The sequence below is a fragment of the Molothrus ater genome, chromosome 5, assembly GCF_012460135.2.
Source record: "Molothrus ater isolate BHLD 08-10-18 breed brown headed cowbird chromosome 5, BPBGC_Mater_1.1, whole genome shotgun sequence".
Lineage (NCBI taxonomy): Eukaryota > Metazoa > Chordata > Aves > Passeriformes > Icteridae > Molothrus > Molothrus ater.
Window position 1 is genome coordinate 29,037,948 of NC_050482.2, and position 16,700 is coordinate 29,054,647.

At 39.6% G+C, this 16,700-nt stretch overlaps 1 protein-coding gene across 1 annotated transcript in view; it reads right to left on the reverse strand.

The window, feature by feature from the left end:
* Positions 1 to 16,023, reverse strand: part of YAF2 (YY1 associated factor 2) — a 31,736-nt gene extending 15,713 nt beyond the window's left edge. Inside the window, exons 1-2 of the mRNA XM_036401724.2 lie at positions 15,729 to 16,023; positions 15,467 to 15,592 (exon numbers count right to left, since the gene is read on the reverse strand). Of these exons, the coding sequence (XP_036257617.1) occupies positions 15,467 to 15,592; positions 15,729 to 15,754 (152 nt within the window). The 5' untranslated portion in view covers positions 15,755 to 16,023. The remainder of the gene's footprint in view (positions 1 to 15,466; positions 15,593 to 15,728) is intronic.
* Positions 16,024 to 16,700: the final 677 nt, after the last annotated feature.

A 16,700-nucleotide genomic window follows, 5' to 3' on the forward strand; every position in this document is an offset into this window, starting at 1 on the left:
ATGATATCTGGAACTGTTGCCCTGAGTAATTTCCATTACCCAGAGCTCAACACAATACCTGTGATGCACATAAAAAACTTTGGACCTCTCACAGCAGTACATGCTTCCTTGACTTCCCTCACCTACTATTCACCAATAGCCTGCGTTAATAGGATTTTGACTAATTTGATATGGTGAGTAACTTGGTCTCATCACAGCAAAGCAGATCCATTTTGAGAACCAAAGTAAACAAAAAATATCTATACAATACTGATGACCAACACAGACACCAGAAAGTACAGTAAACTCTCAGTTGCCCAAGTTGTGCATCAAACATGCAGACAACCAAACTGGCTTAATGCTGAAGCATCTTGGTGTTTAGCTGAATTTAATTTATATAGAACACAACTACATTTGCACAATTCTGCTTCTGCAGCGATTACAAGTCCACAAAGCACCTAATGTCTTCTGCACTATTCAGAGTACAAGCTCCAATTCTGACAGACCTGAACTACTTATCTGTCAATCAGCTTTAGGGTTCATGTGCCACCGTCTGGAAACAAGGAGCATGATGGTGCCAACTGTGATAATTTTTCCATGAACCCTCCCCAAATCTACCTACATCTCAAGAGAGTACTGTGTTAGCATGAGGTAGCCCTGCATGTAAAGTTGGGAGTTGATTTGTCCATTTGGTGCCACAAATCCTGAATGGCCAGAGCCAGCCAAATAAGACTGCCAAGCAGCACAGAGTCCTGCCAAGCAAGTGAGGCTGCAGAGAGCACAGAGACACCAACAGTCCAACAGAGCAGCCAACACATTCGCTTTGATTTAGGGGGAGCCATCCTGGACTTGAAGTGGTCCACATAACCCATACTTTTCTATACAGAAATCTAGATGTTATAATTAAATCCCAGTGCTTTTTCCAACCTGTTGAGGGAAGTGTATTGTCATCTATAATGTGCAGCTTAGAGGCTTCAGACATCCTGAAGAGCGGGCAACTTATTCAAAGGCACACTCTTTCCTGAAGCTCTATCTCCTGTTTTGTATATTTTACTACTGCAGAAATATTAAAATTACAATTTCCCAATTGAAACACAATGGGTCTAGATTAAGAAAATGCTGTCACCGCAGCATTCAATCAAGCTGAAAGATGTTCTTCAACAGGAAACCTGGATCCTTCAATTCTGCTTAAAATGGAAGAGCTTCCATTTTAATCTGATCCTTTCCTTCCCTTTCCTCAAGTCCAACAATCCCCTGGCTTCAATTCAGGCCAATACCTCTTGCCAGAGGCTTATCCTGACTCAAGTGGCAAATTATCTGTTTTCTAGAGACACACACAATTTATCTAAAAACTTAAAACAGTACATTAAGCCTGATATTTAAGTCTGCTACTGGGCTCTGGTCAACTTACTTGCCCAACTTTTCCTCCAATAACTAGAGAATAACCCAGTCCAGTTTTACTTAGCTATCAAAAATCTGATAGAATTTTAATTCCTCTTACTTCCTGGTTTCATATTAAACTTGTCCTATCTTAAAAATCAGGAAGAAATTGTCTGTGAAACACTGTTCCTACAGAAGGATGTTATGTCCTAGCTGCCCAAGATGGTATGGATTTATTCTGGATTCATGGACTCAAATTTCTCTTCCAAATATTAATCAGTTACCTTTTGGATGACACCAGGATTCAACGGGAGAGGTAATACCATGGAATCAAAGAATTCTTTAGGTTGGAAAAGACCTCTATGATCAGGATGATACTATCAAACAGAAGGAGTAACTACTATATACCTGGAATTGTCTATTCATCAGAACAGTTTAAGATTGATCAGCAGTAACTTATCTCCTACCTTGTTTTCCCTCCCAGAAAAACTCCCAAGAAAAACAAAGCCTGTGATATTTCTTCATAGGTTTTCACATTTTTTAATGTAGAATCTCTATGTGGTATCATATACATTTCAAAGTTCCAACTTTGCAAATGAATGTCATCCTTTTCTCCATTTCTTAGAAAAAAAAACCCTACCACCAAACAAATCTGGCTTCAGAGACTTAAAGAGGTTTTATTCAAAGACACTCCTAATCCTTAAGCAGTACCATTTATCTACACTTATCTTCCCTGCAAGAAGACATGGACTTTTTGGAACAGAAACCTGACTGATTTCATCTTACCCTTGGTCATGGACTCATTTCCTCAAAAATGAGAAATCTTTATATTTACAGTTTTCTTCCCTTTCAGGAGATTCATGAGGACAGAATAAATGTTTCCAAGCAAATGCAAATTCCCACATCTTTTCCTCAACTTCTTGCTGCCTTTAGGCCCTCACTGCACAGGGCTTAGGCAGTGAATTCAGCATGTTTCTGAACATCAGGGTCTTTCTCTCCCACCAGCATGGCATGACAGGACTTATTCTTGGGAAACCTGGAGTCTAGTCAATTAGCACCCTGAATTTTACTCTCCAGGATTTTACAGGAATTAGCAAAATTGCTGCAGTCAAGAGGTCTCACAAGTAGTAAATAATCTATTTATATATGCCATCTTTGGTCAAACTCATGAAGCTGACTGCTAACAAATAGAATCAGTACAAAAAAGAAATGCTTTTGCCTTTAGAGCTTCCACATATGGCTTTTTCTATGGTGCCTCCTTGGGAAAGTCTTGGAGATCATTCCAAAAACTGCATTGTAGACAGGGTATGCTGATGCATTATGGATTAAACCTAGAACACTCGTCATAGTTATGACTAATGTAGTAGAAACTCTAAAATCAATCAAGCATTCCCAATTCAGTATCTTTGTGCAAAGCATAAAAGAACAAGTTCAACCAGCTTGTAGGAAAAAATACCTAGAACTATTCACTGGGCCTAGAGAAAGTCAGTCAGCTCCTAACCACTAAAGTGTTCCTGAATCCCACCTTCCTCTTCATTTACTACTTATGAAGGCAAATTGCTTAAAAAGCAGCCTTCTGTAGATAGAAGAGATGATTGTATCCCTCTCTCACTCATGCCCTGCAGATTTGTCTATCTCCTTTCTATCTGCTCCTTTGTTTCTAACTGAGCTGACTCAGCTAATATTTTTTTAAATGGAATTCCAGCATGATTCTTATACTAGTATTCTTCCTCCACCAGCTTTTGTAACTCCCTCATCTAGCAATGATTTCAGAAATGCTTTGTAAACATTCTAAACCCTGATAAAAATCCTGATTTTCTGATGTTTGTTTCATACATGTCTTTTAAAGTCTAAACAGAATACAGTTAAGGGCATTAAAATCTTGTTGAGAACAAAGTTGATCATTCAAATTCTACTCTGTTCTTTCATTACTACACTGGGTCATCTTGCAATACAAATGTACAGACTTTAAATATCTTATAATTTATTTGAAGATCATTTTCCACTCACATCTATCCTAAATATTAATGTCTCAAGAGGCTAATAGAAATCTGATATCCACAGTAATACTCTAATCTCCATTTTTCCAGTCATTACTGGAATGTCAAGAAAAGCTTATCTTCACATACTTTCTACTTCCTCATCATATTCTAGCTAGTCTCTGCTAAAAACTCCTCTAGCACGTCCTCATTTCTCTAAGGGCCACATTCTCAAATACCTCTTAACACAGTAACTAGAGCAATTAATTAAAAAGTAAAAGGTTGTTCCTAATCTTGAAAGCAAGCAGACATATACAGGGAGACAAATGGCAAGAGGCATGATTGTACAGTAAGCAGCTTTTTAAACAAATTGACGGATGTGAAGAAGTGGTTTTAAGTAGAAGATTTTCTAAGGTATGAATACTCCTGTAACATATTAGAATACCTTCACATAGATATGAATGTTTTGAGCAATTCTTACAGTATTTATTTCAGTAACGTTTACAGGGCACATCTATAGTTGAATATTGCAGCAATTTTAGAGTATGAAGCTTCCTGTACATTTTCAAAAAGACATTAATTATACAAAGATCTAACTCTAACTTTGTAATACAGCTTAGACAGTTTTTCACTCAGCATATCACAGAACAGTTTGCAACCAGCAGCTTTGGAATGTGACTTGCCATGATGGATCAATGATGTAGATTTAGATGGCAGAACATCTAGATAGCTCCAGAACGAAAGAAAGATACTTCAAATTCAGTTTCTGCAACAAGTCACACGTTACCCTGAAGTAAACCTTACTAAGAAGTCAATAAACTTTCCTCCCACCCTTTAGCCGTGTTTTTTTCAGGGTTACCTCCCTTCTCCCACCCCCATATACTGATAACAAGTTACTGTGTCAAGCAAGCAATTAACATTTCCAATTCCTCAGGCAAGTCTTCACTCTTTATCAGAGTGAAAAAGTCTTTCTGCAAAACAGGTACACTAACACTAGTGATTTTTGTATCTATGTCTCTTCCAGAGTCTCTTTTCCCTCCCAATGTAACTGGTTTCAAGGACAAAAATGTAAACAACTTCACCTAAACATTCAGCTAAAAATTAAGCATATACACAGCTATCTGACTCTTCCCTGCTTTGAGCTAACTTCTGCCTCTGAAGAGCTTAACTTCAAAGAGACTGCTCTTCTTTTCAATACCAGGAATTCACAAAAAATGTTGGAAGGCTGAGGCCTACATTTGAATAGACATTGAAATGGTATTGTCAGTGTTAAGTAAAATAAACAGGACCAAATTAAATTTTGCATCATAATCTTAGCAAGGCTTAAAATGCAAAAGAATTTCCTAGAAGTCAAGAAATTGTTACCTGAATTCTTTATAATACAGAAAAAAAAATAACTACAACCAAGACATGCATACATGTATTCAGGCACTTCAGTGGATGTCCTAAAGTAAAAATGCTGGCAATCAACAACCAATTTGACATATAGAGAGTGGCAGAGTCTTATTAAACTTCCAAGTAAGAAGGGAAAAGTTTAACTGTTACATTTTAGGCCATTTATTCCAGTTTATGCTTATATCTGTACCATTAAGGTGTAAATGTATGAAGTCTGGCACAGAAACCAAGCAAACAATTCCCTACCTTTTTTACTGATCTTTCTTTGTGCTTCAGGACAATGAAATTTTCCAGTGTTAGTTTGACAGTAAACACTTAAAAGCATGCAATGTTTTTTAAACTTCAGTAGTAGAGGGACGATTTTTGTCAAATGTAAAACACTAATTCCCAAATAAATAGAGAATTGTTAAGCATTTGTACACACAAAATGTACTACAGCTTTTAAAATATCCTTCCATATATCTGCAGACTAGCAGCTACAGCATTTCAGACTCTATTTTCTTCTATCAGGCAATTTTTCAACTAACTTAACTTTTTCTTCTAGATTTGACACATAAGCAAAAAAAAAAAATGACACAAAAGCAAAAATTTGCTTTTTAAAATTACATGTAACTTTTTATTGACTATCATATCTAGTCCACAATCTCTTTCTGCAGCACCTTGTACAAGAGCTTTTAGGTTCTGCCAAACTATTCCATAACAAAGGAAGTTGCTTTTTCAACTTCACTACAAATCCAGCACAAACCTTTGTTCCATTACTGGTTTTTGAGATCAAGTTCCAGTAAGCCACAACTTACCTCCTAATAGAAAAGGCTCACATCAGTGACTATTAAGCAGCTCATTGATATTATTTAAAGCAAACAGGAAATCATCAGGGACAATGTGTATACTAAGTAGTATTGCAAATGCTGTGGCCAGTTGGATCTTGGAAACTGCGTTCTACACAGAAGGAAGCAGCTCATGTTGTGATGCCATTCCTGATTTCTAACAGTTTAAGTCCTGTGGAAAGTAAAAAATATTTCCTACTGCCAAGTTCTTGTAATGCAAGTACAAGTTGCTAGCAATTAAATTAAATCACTACCAGAAACAGCAGTCTTTGGGTTCTGACACAGATCAGCTCACTCTCTTTTAGTCATCAGTACTCTATTAAGCTATTCATAGAATAAAAACTATCAGATTAAACTACACTTAGCCTGCTGTGTCATATGAATATGACCTCACTAATCACCCCACAAAGCCATCTTGTGAGAAACTAGTCTTTATTGCTGCATTGAAGCAGTTCATGATTAAATGCATCTTCAACACTTTGCTATCCAAAATTATTTTTCCTCATTACCATTACTTCTGTCATATGCTAGAGTGTAACAGGCCATTTCACTGCCTCAGCAAATAATGCAAGTGAATAATTATGACGGTGCCAACAATGGAGCCAGTGGTCTGTAGGAAAAGACATGATATAGATCCATCTGCATATAGCAGAGTAGCAATGCAATTTCTACACACCCTATGTATATTTGAATTCTAACTTTCAGACAGCTCTGATTTGTGCTTTCATATTCCTAGCTGTTTTACAGTATGAATCATTTACTTGGAATTCATCCATTCAGTGCATTTCTAGCAACTCCATCATCCAATAGAAGCTGATTCAATTAGAATAGACTCACATGACCCATATGGTTTTATCAGTCACTGTAAAAATGTGCAGAAAACTACCCCTTGAGGCAGTGTCCCTATTTAATCATTGCCTTAAAGGGAATGCCCTATTTCCAGATGACATTTAACAGATGAGGCCAGCAAGTCTCCTGAAGACAACTGGTACAGTGCACAACAGCCTGCTCTAAGAACTATTTGTATCAGGACCTTTAGAAATACAAAGTTCATCTTCATGGATAGTTTTCAAAGCTGCCATCAAATGTTACTTCTCCAACAACCAGTTAAAAGGCTCCAACCTCTTGCACGCTGTTATTAGAATTCTTCCCCATATGCCACAAGCTGTGGTGCACCAATGCTCAGTGTGACAGCAACATTGAAAATACCCTGCTTGAGAAACATATTGGTATCAACTAATTTACATTTCCTAGGTGACAATGAGCTACATATGAGCAGGGGTCAGGAAGCTCAATGTCCTCTAACAATATCCTCTGAGGAGGCAGTATTTGGGAGCCTACAGAAAAAGGAGTGGTTACAGTCTCCTAAACCCCTAGATCCTTGGGATACATGGGGAAGTGACCTCTTCCAAATGTTGATCCCACAAAGGATTGGATCCTTCATGCTGCTCCTCTGTCCCTTTTCTGCAGAAACTGTGAAACCTTGCACCTATGCAAAAAGACATGCAAAATATGAGGTTCACACTGATGCAGCAGCATAGTCATTGCTGCACTGAACAGGGCCAATACTTGGTACAGCTAGTTTTGTCTTCAAACTGGAAGGAGCTTGCTTCTGACCTATTGTATTCGTTCTGCACTGCAAGGGTCATCTTCCCAGAAGCTGGCAGCAATCTAGAAACTTCTTCCACTCAGAGCCAGCTCCACAAAGATTTTTTTGAAGTAGATTTACAAGAGGTAAATTTCCACTACCTTAAGTAGAGGAAAAGGCTACACGCTTTCCCTAAAAAAATTAAGTCTCCATAATGTTCTTCATGAATAAGATGAATATTAATCTAAAAAGATGCCACAGAATGAGTTGTCACATTCTCTTTTATCCTTCTTATTCAATTACAGAATTTCTAGTGCATGACCCTAACCACAGATTTCAATGATAGCTATAACAAATAACTTTTCTTTCACAGCATGTGCCAAACCAACTTTTTTCAGCTTTTAGAGTTGGGAACTCTATTTCCATTTTTTCAAACCCCTACTCATTCACACAATTTTTTTCTACTAGGCAGTGTCATATGAGCTATACGGTACAGTGAAAGTATATGAATGCTAGTCATATATATGAATGCTTGAAAATAGTCAAGCATTTTGGAAAAGTTTAAAGATAGGTTCCAAATCTTCAGTTAGTCAGAATAGGAAAATTTTCAATTGCTTGTTTCCTCCACACTCCTCAATTCCTAAGAAAACAAGAAAAAACTTGTAATAGACATCAAGGTCATATCTTCTAGCCTTCAATCTGACTTTTGATGGAAAGTTTGCCAGCCAAAAGCCTCCCAACAACATTATGCAGCTGAACTCTCCAAGTTCAAGCCTGCTCTACATCAGCATACTGCATACCAGTGGAATGCACTTCAGAGAGCAGACAATCCTCAGGATCTCTCTGTCCTACTTAAACCAGGATAAGCCACTGCGTGAAAGTATAAAAATTGAACACAGTATTTTGTTCTAACTCGCCTACTTCAAAAGTATCTTGTAGCTGATGGTATGAGCCAAGAAAAGACATCATTTGATACTCCGAGGATGTTCTGCAAAGCATACTGTTCATTCTAACCTGACTTTCAAGATGAAAAGTACAGATATTTCTATCAAGTTTTAAACAGGAACAGGCAGAGTGGGCTGTCACAGCAATCAAGGAAAAATTGGATAAAAACTTAGGGGCAGAAAATGCAAATTCTCATCACTTAACAAGTCATACAAGAGCTTTCGTTTTGCCAGCTAATCTTCTCTTTTAACATACCTAATCTTAATTTAGGTGTTTATTCAAATCCTAGTAGCTTTTAGTCTAGGACAGACCATTTTCCGTATAAAAGATACATAGAATCTTGGTGGCATTACATAGAAACTGGTGGCATTAAAAACAAAGATGACATTTCCACCAAAAAAAGAAAACCCAAAAAACAAAAACAAAAACCAGCAAGCAAAGCGACACATATCAAAACACACACTACTTATGCCCCAAAGGAAAGTACTTAATCATGGAAAGAAAGCAAATACCAGATGGCATAAAGTCTTCTTTGCTTCAGTACCCACACAAAAGTTTAATTCCATATAACCAAATTAAACAAGGGAGTATGAGTTCAAGCTAGAATAAAAGAAACAGACCACTGAATGTTATTTATGGCAGTCAACAGCCTCTAATGAAATTCACCCTCAGAAAAAGATGTTTAGAGAATACAGGAAAGGTGAAAGAAGTCATCAAGTACCGCAGAAGAAAAAAAAGGGGGAAAAAATCCTACGATGGGCAAATAAAAATTTCAATCTAATTCAATTTCAGAAAGATACCAGAAAGAAATTATTTAAGAATTTGGAGCATTAAAGAATAAAGCCAAATGGCTTGGCAGTGTAGTCTCTTTCTTTAATGGACTAGTAGCCCTGGTGACCAGGAGAAAAGAAATACACATTGCCAGTCTTGACTTGAAACATAGTAAAAATATATTCTCCCACTTAAGCTAAATTATGATGAGGACAAAGTCGTGCAGAATGTAGTTCAAAATTTGAGTCTGCTTGCTTAATAGTTCCCAACAACCAGCTGTAGATATATTTACATGTATCTATGGGGTAGCATTTATAGTGAGGTTCTACAGGGATACTATTTAATATTTTTAATTCTAATTTGGAAAAAGAATAAGGAATAGAACAAGAATCCAGCTGAGAGGTGGTGAGAACTATCTGACAAGATAATCCTGCATGAAGGTGACTCAAACTAAAAATTATGAATTCCAAAAAAGACTGCACAAAGCACAGCAGGCCGCACAACGACATGAAAAAAAGCCCTACTTAAGTAACAAGATACAAAAGGATACCAGACTGTAGTGAATCAAGTAGATTGCGATTTTTATGAGCTTCTTAGAGCAACAAATTAAAATACCTGTCAGGTTCAAAACTACAAAGATTTAACATGAGATTTAATCTCAAAAAAAGTCAACAGTACTCTCCCTACTCCTTTCTAAAATACAGACTTGATTTTCTTTTGGTTGGCTGCCCATTGCGTTCTCTATTGCCCATACAAGCTCCACCTACAAGGAACATCTAACGGAGCCACCCAATCAATAAAAATTAATTCATTGTTTTATAACAACATTGAAAATGATGTGTGCAGAATTCTTAAGTTTCACTATATTTTTCAGGGAAAATAAATTCCTAAACAATTTCAAAGGTTAGTTTTAAAAACTCTCTTTAAAAAGAAAACTGGAAGTCCAGAATTACTGGATTACTCAACGGCTATCGAGAGAGCAAAAGAGAACTATTTATTCTTACTTCTCTTCATAATTTAATATTAACACTAAACCATAAAACTTGTAATATACAACCCATATTTTACCAAGCTCTGTATGACTTTTCCACTCACTTCATTCCTACAAATATTTCCTTCTCTGAACTACCACAAGCAATGAACAGCTCTTGAGTCTGTTGAGCTTGATTCAGTCATGTATTTGTGAAATCAGCATGACAGGCAGCTCTTCCTCTTTTTCTCCTTCCCAACCTTCCCCCCGACACGCAGGCGCATGTGCACACACAGAGGCTGCTTCTGGAAGGCAGGAGAGTCCTTAACAAGCTGTTGTGAAACAGACATGTTAAACCAGATATACAAGAGAAGTACCAACTCTCTGTCCTCAGCCGTACTGCATTTCAACAGAAATACAAATACCAGATTTGATTAAATGTAACTGATTTGTGCTTATAAACATCCAGATGGTACATGACTAAACACATTGCACATGTTTTCTGAAGAAAAATGACCTTGATATCCAAGTTAAAAAATTAAACATTTTATTTATGAGTCTCAAAGCACAAAACAAACTCACGGCAGTTCCAAGCAGAGACCTGTATCTCATATTTAGGAGATCATCAGACATGATAATAAAATACATTAGAGGGCCAAACTCTCAGGCACAGTCAAGGAACATCGACCAAATACCAAGGAAATATAGAAAGATTTTATCCCAGTTCCTTATATATCACACTCTTAGGTTTCTGGTGGGATTTAAATTTGGCTTTTCATACTTCAGGCTGTGAGAAAAGGAATGATTCAGTGAGGAAGATCAATAGATCATAGGATGCAGAAGCCATGCCCCCATTTGGCTGGTTATGTATTATCTCTACTTCAACAGTAAAGGACATTAAGAGGTATAGATCCCAAATCCACAAAAATTCATCCTTACTCAACAAGACTTTCTCACTCTGGCTACAAATTTCAGGGACTATTTTATCAATGATATTGCATATAAGAGCTCACTCAACATGTGTAACAAATAGGAACCTCTTATAAAACCACCCTAAAGCCAAATTAAAAAAAAAAAAAAAAAAAAAAAGGAAAACCCCACAAAACTTCACAGAAGTCATTTGTACCTTTCTCATCTCCTTACACTCCTCTTTCCCCAGTCAAACAAAAGAAAAAGAGCTTTAACAGCAGGCACTAAGACTCAGATTCATTGACAAGATTAAGTTGGTTTGTTTTAATTCAAAACAAGTAATGAAATAGTTCTAGAAAATAAAACCATAACAATCATAAAATATGTTTGTATAAACAAATCTTCCCCTACTACTAGCCAAGAGAGTTTTCACTATTAGTAAAAACATCCTTTATACTTAAAGCCACACTTGTGGCCCCTTTCTGTAATTTAAGAATCAGAGAATATTTATCTAGTCAGAAAAGGAGAAATTGATCGCATGTCCCCGCATCCTTTTTTTGCTTTGTTTACACAGCAGAATATCATTACAAGCACTTCAAAGTTTAAAAAGCCAGTATTTGCAGTTCCTCCTGTAGCTCTCACTACACTGCCCTGGATACTCATCATTCACACTGAAAGGAGAAGTGGTTTGTAACAGCATGGAAAAAAGAATAGGATCCTGCAACTAGAGATCAGACCACATGCATAAAAAACACATGAAGGAAAGCAAAGTGACAGGTAATTTTCAATCTGGATGCTATTGCTAACTGAATAACAAGAGCTTTAATAACGCTTCTGAGGAAGTTGAAGCAGAGAGGTGACAATAGGGCAGTAATGTAGCCTCCTAGAAGGCAGCAGAGAGTAGGAAACATGCACTCCTTTAGAAGGAATGGCAATCCTCTTGTGTACTTCTTCCCAGCAACACAAACTCTTAATCTTCAGCTTTACAACACATCTAAATTACAGTGACTAATGGTGTTAGCTGGCAAGGAAAGCAAAATCCAAACATCTACTGAAAGACAGACAAACTGGGAGCAAATACTTGCTGCAATAAGGTCTGTCCAAGGATCCAGCCCAATTCTTGAAGGTCAACCCATATTGGTACACTCCTGATTCAGACAGTGCCATGAGAACAGAAGAAGAAATGGTAGCTTGGCAGTGGAGGCAACTGTCTTTTGACAAAGCAGTAATTGTGAGAGCCAACCCAAATTCAGCAACCCCATTATAACCTCCCCAGGAGCCATATAATTCTGTGTTCTCAGCATACCATCATTCCCTCTGTTGCTTTTACACAGTTCCAGTCTGGGCTTTTTTAGTGCTCTAGTATAGACTTTTCTGTACAGCATGAGTGACAGAGAGGGAATGAAGATTTTCAAGTGATTTAGTCACAGCAAAACTTAATTTCATGGGGCAAGGAAATCAAACCACTTATTTAGCCTAAAGACTTTTCCTCTTGCCAAACTACAATGGCTTTTGCAAACAACAAACCTTCTCAAAAAGGTCATACAGCTTCTTTATAATGGAAACTATTAGGCAATATAAATATAGCAGTCACTACTAGTTCCCTCTATAATACAGTACATTAGGGTTCTATTCAGTACTCCTTACTTGTGCTTCTAATGAACTTCAGCAGGAGATTTGTTCAAGAAAGGAGTACTTATTACAGTCCTATGTTCCTTACATTTATATAACATCTTTCATCTAGAAAGATTTCAAAATGTCTTAAAGGTCACATGTAGAAAATTACTATACTCAGTTCCTCTCCCATCAAGAGGAACACAGTAATTTCTCAGTTCCCAAGCAACAAACCAGAACAATTTAGGTTAGAAAGTAAATGCTAAAGCCATGTGTACACGGAGAGTTTAGATCCTCAGTGGCACGACCAAACTAATGCCTGGCAAGAGCTGTAGAGTAGAAGGTAGAGGGATATCCATCTGGCAGATAGGATCTTAGGTTTCCATCTGACTTGGGGCACATCTAACTGGCACCATGCTGGGACACTGCTTTAGTACTAGGTGGGAACAGTCACACCACTTCCTGCAGCATCCAGGAATTCCCTTGGGACATCCCTCTCCAAGGACAGCCCAGTTTAACCATTCAATGCAATACTGCCATAGACAAAAAGTAAATTTAACTCCATGATCTAATCTGCTTTGAAAATTCAGTCTAGAAATAAAATACAATAAAGAAATAGTAAAAATTTGCACTAGTCTTAACAATTCTATCAATTACTAAAGAACATAACCCACTTCTAGCCTCTGGCACTAAAGAAAACTCTTTCAGAGAGAAGAAATGATTCAACAGTGAAAACACCCACAAACCCTACCTGTACCTGAAAATATTTCTGTAAAGGTAAACGTGCATAATAAGTATTAAAAAAAAAGTTTTAATCAACTTTGCGCCTAATTTCCAGTGGCCTTAAAACCCACTTAGCTTCACTACAATTGCCTGGTTTTCCACCTGCAATTTTGGTCACACTAAATGAAGCTTAACATAGAGAATCAGGTATTACACATTTCAACACAACAAAAGAGATTGCTCTGAATTAAAAAAAAAAAAAGTAGCATTTTACAATGTCTTATAGACAAAGCTCTAATCCTTAAAAAAAACCCCACAGTTAAAACTTTTAAGTAAGAACCATTGCACAGCAACAACCATGCTGATGCACCACCTTAATCTAACATCAAGCTTCAAAATGGAAGACTAAAATAAATAAATAATGTGTTCTCAGTGTCATCAAAACATGGTAGTATTGTTATCCTGCCCCATGTTCATGAAAACCATTTTGTCCTATAGGCAACACCAACAAATACTTTACCAAGGTAATAATTTGGTCACTTGGACTCCAGGTCCTTAGGAAAAAAAACCACAAACAAAAAAAACCAAAAAAAAACAAACACCCAGCTGGCCTTTTGTGTTTCTTTGGCACCCTAATGATTCTCTTCATGGACACAAAGGTCTACTTAATGGCTCAAATCATATATCAGAACTGGAGACAAAAGCTGCCTGGCCTAAAACTTCAACTTTTATCTACCTCATGTCATGTGTAAAACCTGGATTTTGCAGTCATATGAAGATGCAACTCCTCTAAACCTTAGGGGGAAAAAGAGTCCCATGAACCTACTCAGGGACACATTGTTACTGAGTTTAAGTAGAGAAAAAAAAAAATCAACTTATCAACTACAGCTTGCATACCAGTTCACTGTCAGGGAGAAAGTGGAAACCAAAGAAAGAAAAAAGACACTTTGTTGCAAAATTATTTAAAGAGGAAATATTCAAGTAGGGAAACTAGAAGACAATGAAAATATTTGTATCTCAGGAGCTCCATTTTTTGTTTGTTTGTTAAGTTTCGATGCTTTTATCCAGCTGAGTTTCCAAAGTAATAAAACATAATTTTAAACTGACTTTTCTTATCAAACTGACTGGATGTTAAAGAGGCTTTTTTCATTATGTTTTTAAAGTCCTTGCATGAATTCATCAGTCTTATTTTGCTGAACAATACCGATCTGTAGACATCTCTCTGTGATATAAATATGCCATTATTATAACTGGAAACTATAATATATGTGACAGATGCAATTCCCTCTTGTCACATTTACCTTACTGATTTCCTTTGTTAAAAAACAAACCACAGCATTCAACTAATGTTCACAACTGAAGTTATGAGAAGTCCTTCCAATATTTATTCTGTAATTCAGAAGTCAGGGAAACTAGCTCCAGAAATAAAGAATAGCCATTTTTGTCAAGTAATTGGACCCAACCTTGCACTTACAATTTCAAACATGTAACATTTATTGCAAGTCATACTCAGCACTGCTTTGACCAATATCTACAATGTAATTGCTGCTTTTGATAGGATTGCAACTTGATTGCCATTTAAACTTCTCTTGCTGATGGGATTAACCCATAGGTATGGTAAGGGTAAGAAAGGATTCCTGAGCAACCTTCTCTTCCATTAGCATGTATGGCTACAAGTGCACTCAGGTTCGCTTGTAAAAAGCCTCCATCCCCCAAGCACACATGTTCAGGCCACCGGCAGGCACAGGAACCAGTTAATCCACCGCAAGCTTTGTGACTGGTGTATAGAGAAAAGGTCCTCCTGGCAAGTCACGGTTACACAGGGAGACAATTCCATAAAGCACAATTCAGCTAACAATTTCTCCCTAAACACTGAAGGGTTATAATCCACCCCCTATTGCCCCAGAAACCTCCATAGTGATGCTCTGTGATGAAAAGCGAATTAAAATAATACTAATACTGCCAATAATAATCAAACAAAGGGGTTATGTATGAGGCAAAGTTAAACTCATAGAAAAAAAATTTAAATAAAATTTAAAATAATTTAAAGGGTGAGTGTCTTAGGAGGCACACCCTAGGGGACAGTTCTCGTGAGAGGGCACAAGCTCTCCAGGGTTACGCTGTGCAGGCAATTATGCCCTTCCTGGTATTTATTATTTCTGTTTCTACACACGCCGGCGCAGCGCTGGGTCAGGTTCACCGAGGAGCCCCGGGCCGGGGGAGGCTGCATGTTCCCGCCCCCACCCCTGATAAACGAGACCCGATTCCTGTCACGCCGCCCTCCCTCACAGCCCGGGGATGCACCGCGGCTCCCCGGCCCCAATTCCTGTCACGGCCGCGCAGCCGCTCCCCCGCCGCCCCCGCTCCCCCTCCGCCGGCGACCCACCGTGTGGAGGTGCCCTTCCTCACGTCGCACATCAAGCACTTGAAGGCCTCGGCGCTGTTGCGGAAGGTGCAGACGCTGCAGTCCCAGTACCCCTCGTCCGAGGAGGGTTTCGGCTGCCGCTTCGGCCTGCGGAGACACACGCGCGCCAGGGGCAGCACCAGCCGCGACGCGCCCGCCGCCCCCAGGGCGCCCCGCCGCCCGCCGCCGGCCCCGCGCTCCCGGAGGGCCCAGGGGAACGAGAAAGCGCCGCCGCTTCCCCTACCTGGTCGGACTCTTCTTATCTCCCATGCCGGCTCCAGACGCGTCCCGGCCCGGCCCCGGCGCGGCCCTTTGTGCGTTTGTCAATAAGGAGGAGCGCGGGGGGTCCCTGGGCTCTAGCGGGGACCCGGGGAGGAGGAGCCGCCGCCGCAACCTCCAGCTGTCGGGGAAACTCCCGCTGCTGCTGCCGCCGCCGCCGCTGCCGCCGCCTCCCCGCTCACGTGTCCCCCCGCCGCCAACCAGCGGCGCCCGCAGGCCGCGGCGCCCGGCGGGCCGCGCACGGCGGCACCTTCGCTCCGCCGGCGGCTCGGGCGCTGCGAGCGGCGGCGGGGCCGGGGCAACGCGGGGGCTGCTGGGGGCGGCGGGCGGAGCGGGGGCGGTACCGGCGCCGGGGGGCGGCCCCTGGCGGGGAGGCGGCGCTGGGCAGAACGGGCAGAGCGGCAGCGTGAGCGACTGCGGCCGGCCTGCAGGCTCTTCCTTTAAAGCCGCCCTTGTTATCGCCCAAGGTTGCTCGCGTTAGCGTCTAGATTGTCTTGTGCTTCTTCCCACAGAAATTGCTCCAGGCCGTGATTTACAGTAAGAAACAAACGGGAATAAACTGAATACGAACTTCTGCTTAGAAGTCTTGCTCTAAAGCATCCCGTTGGCCTGAGGCCAAGGGAGAACGCAATGGGTACCAATACAAAACCAGGTGTTACCTTGTCCCTGTGTGCACGGTGCTACTTTTGCACTTAAAAGCTTGCAAGTACAGCGTGTTTCTCATGCATCATAGCAACCTCAGACAGGACACGGGTGTTTATCACCTCTATTATCAGAGTGCACCAGAGCCTACTCACAGACGAGGATGCCATTTTGCAGGATGCTGTGCAAACAGAACAAAGAGCACATGTCCTAAGAACATAACAAAGACAGCAGTTAGACACAGGTAGAGAGCAGAATGCAAGCAGACAATGAAATTATACCGGTCAGCATCTCA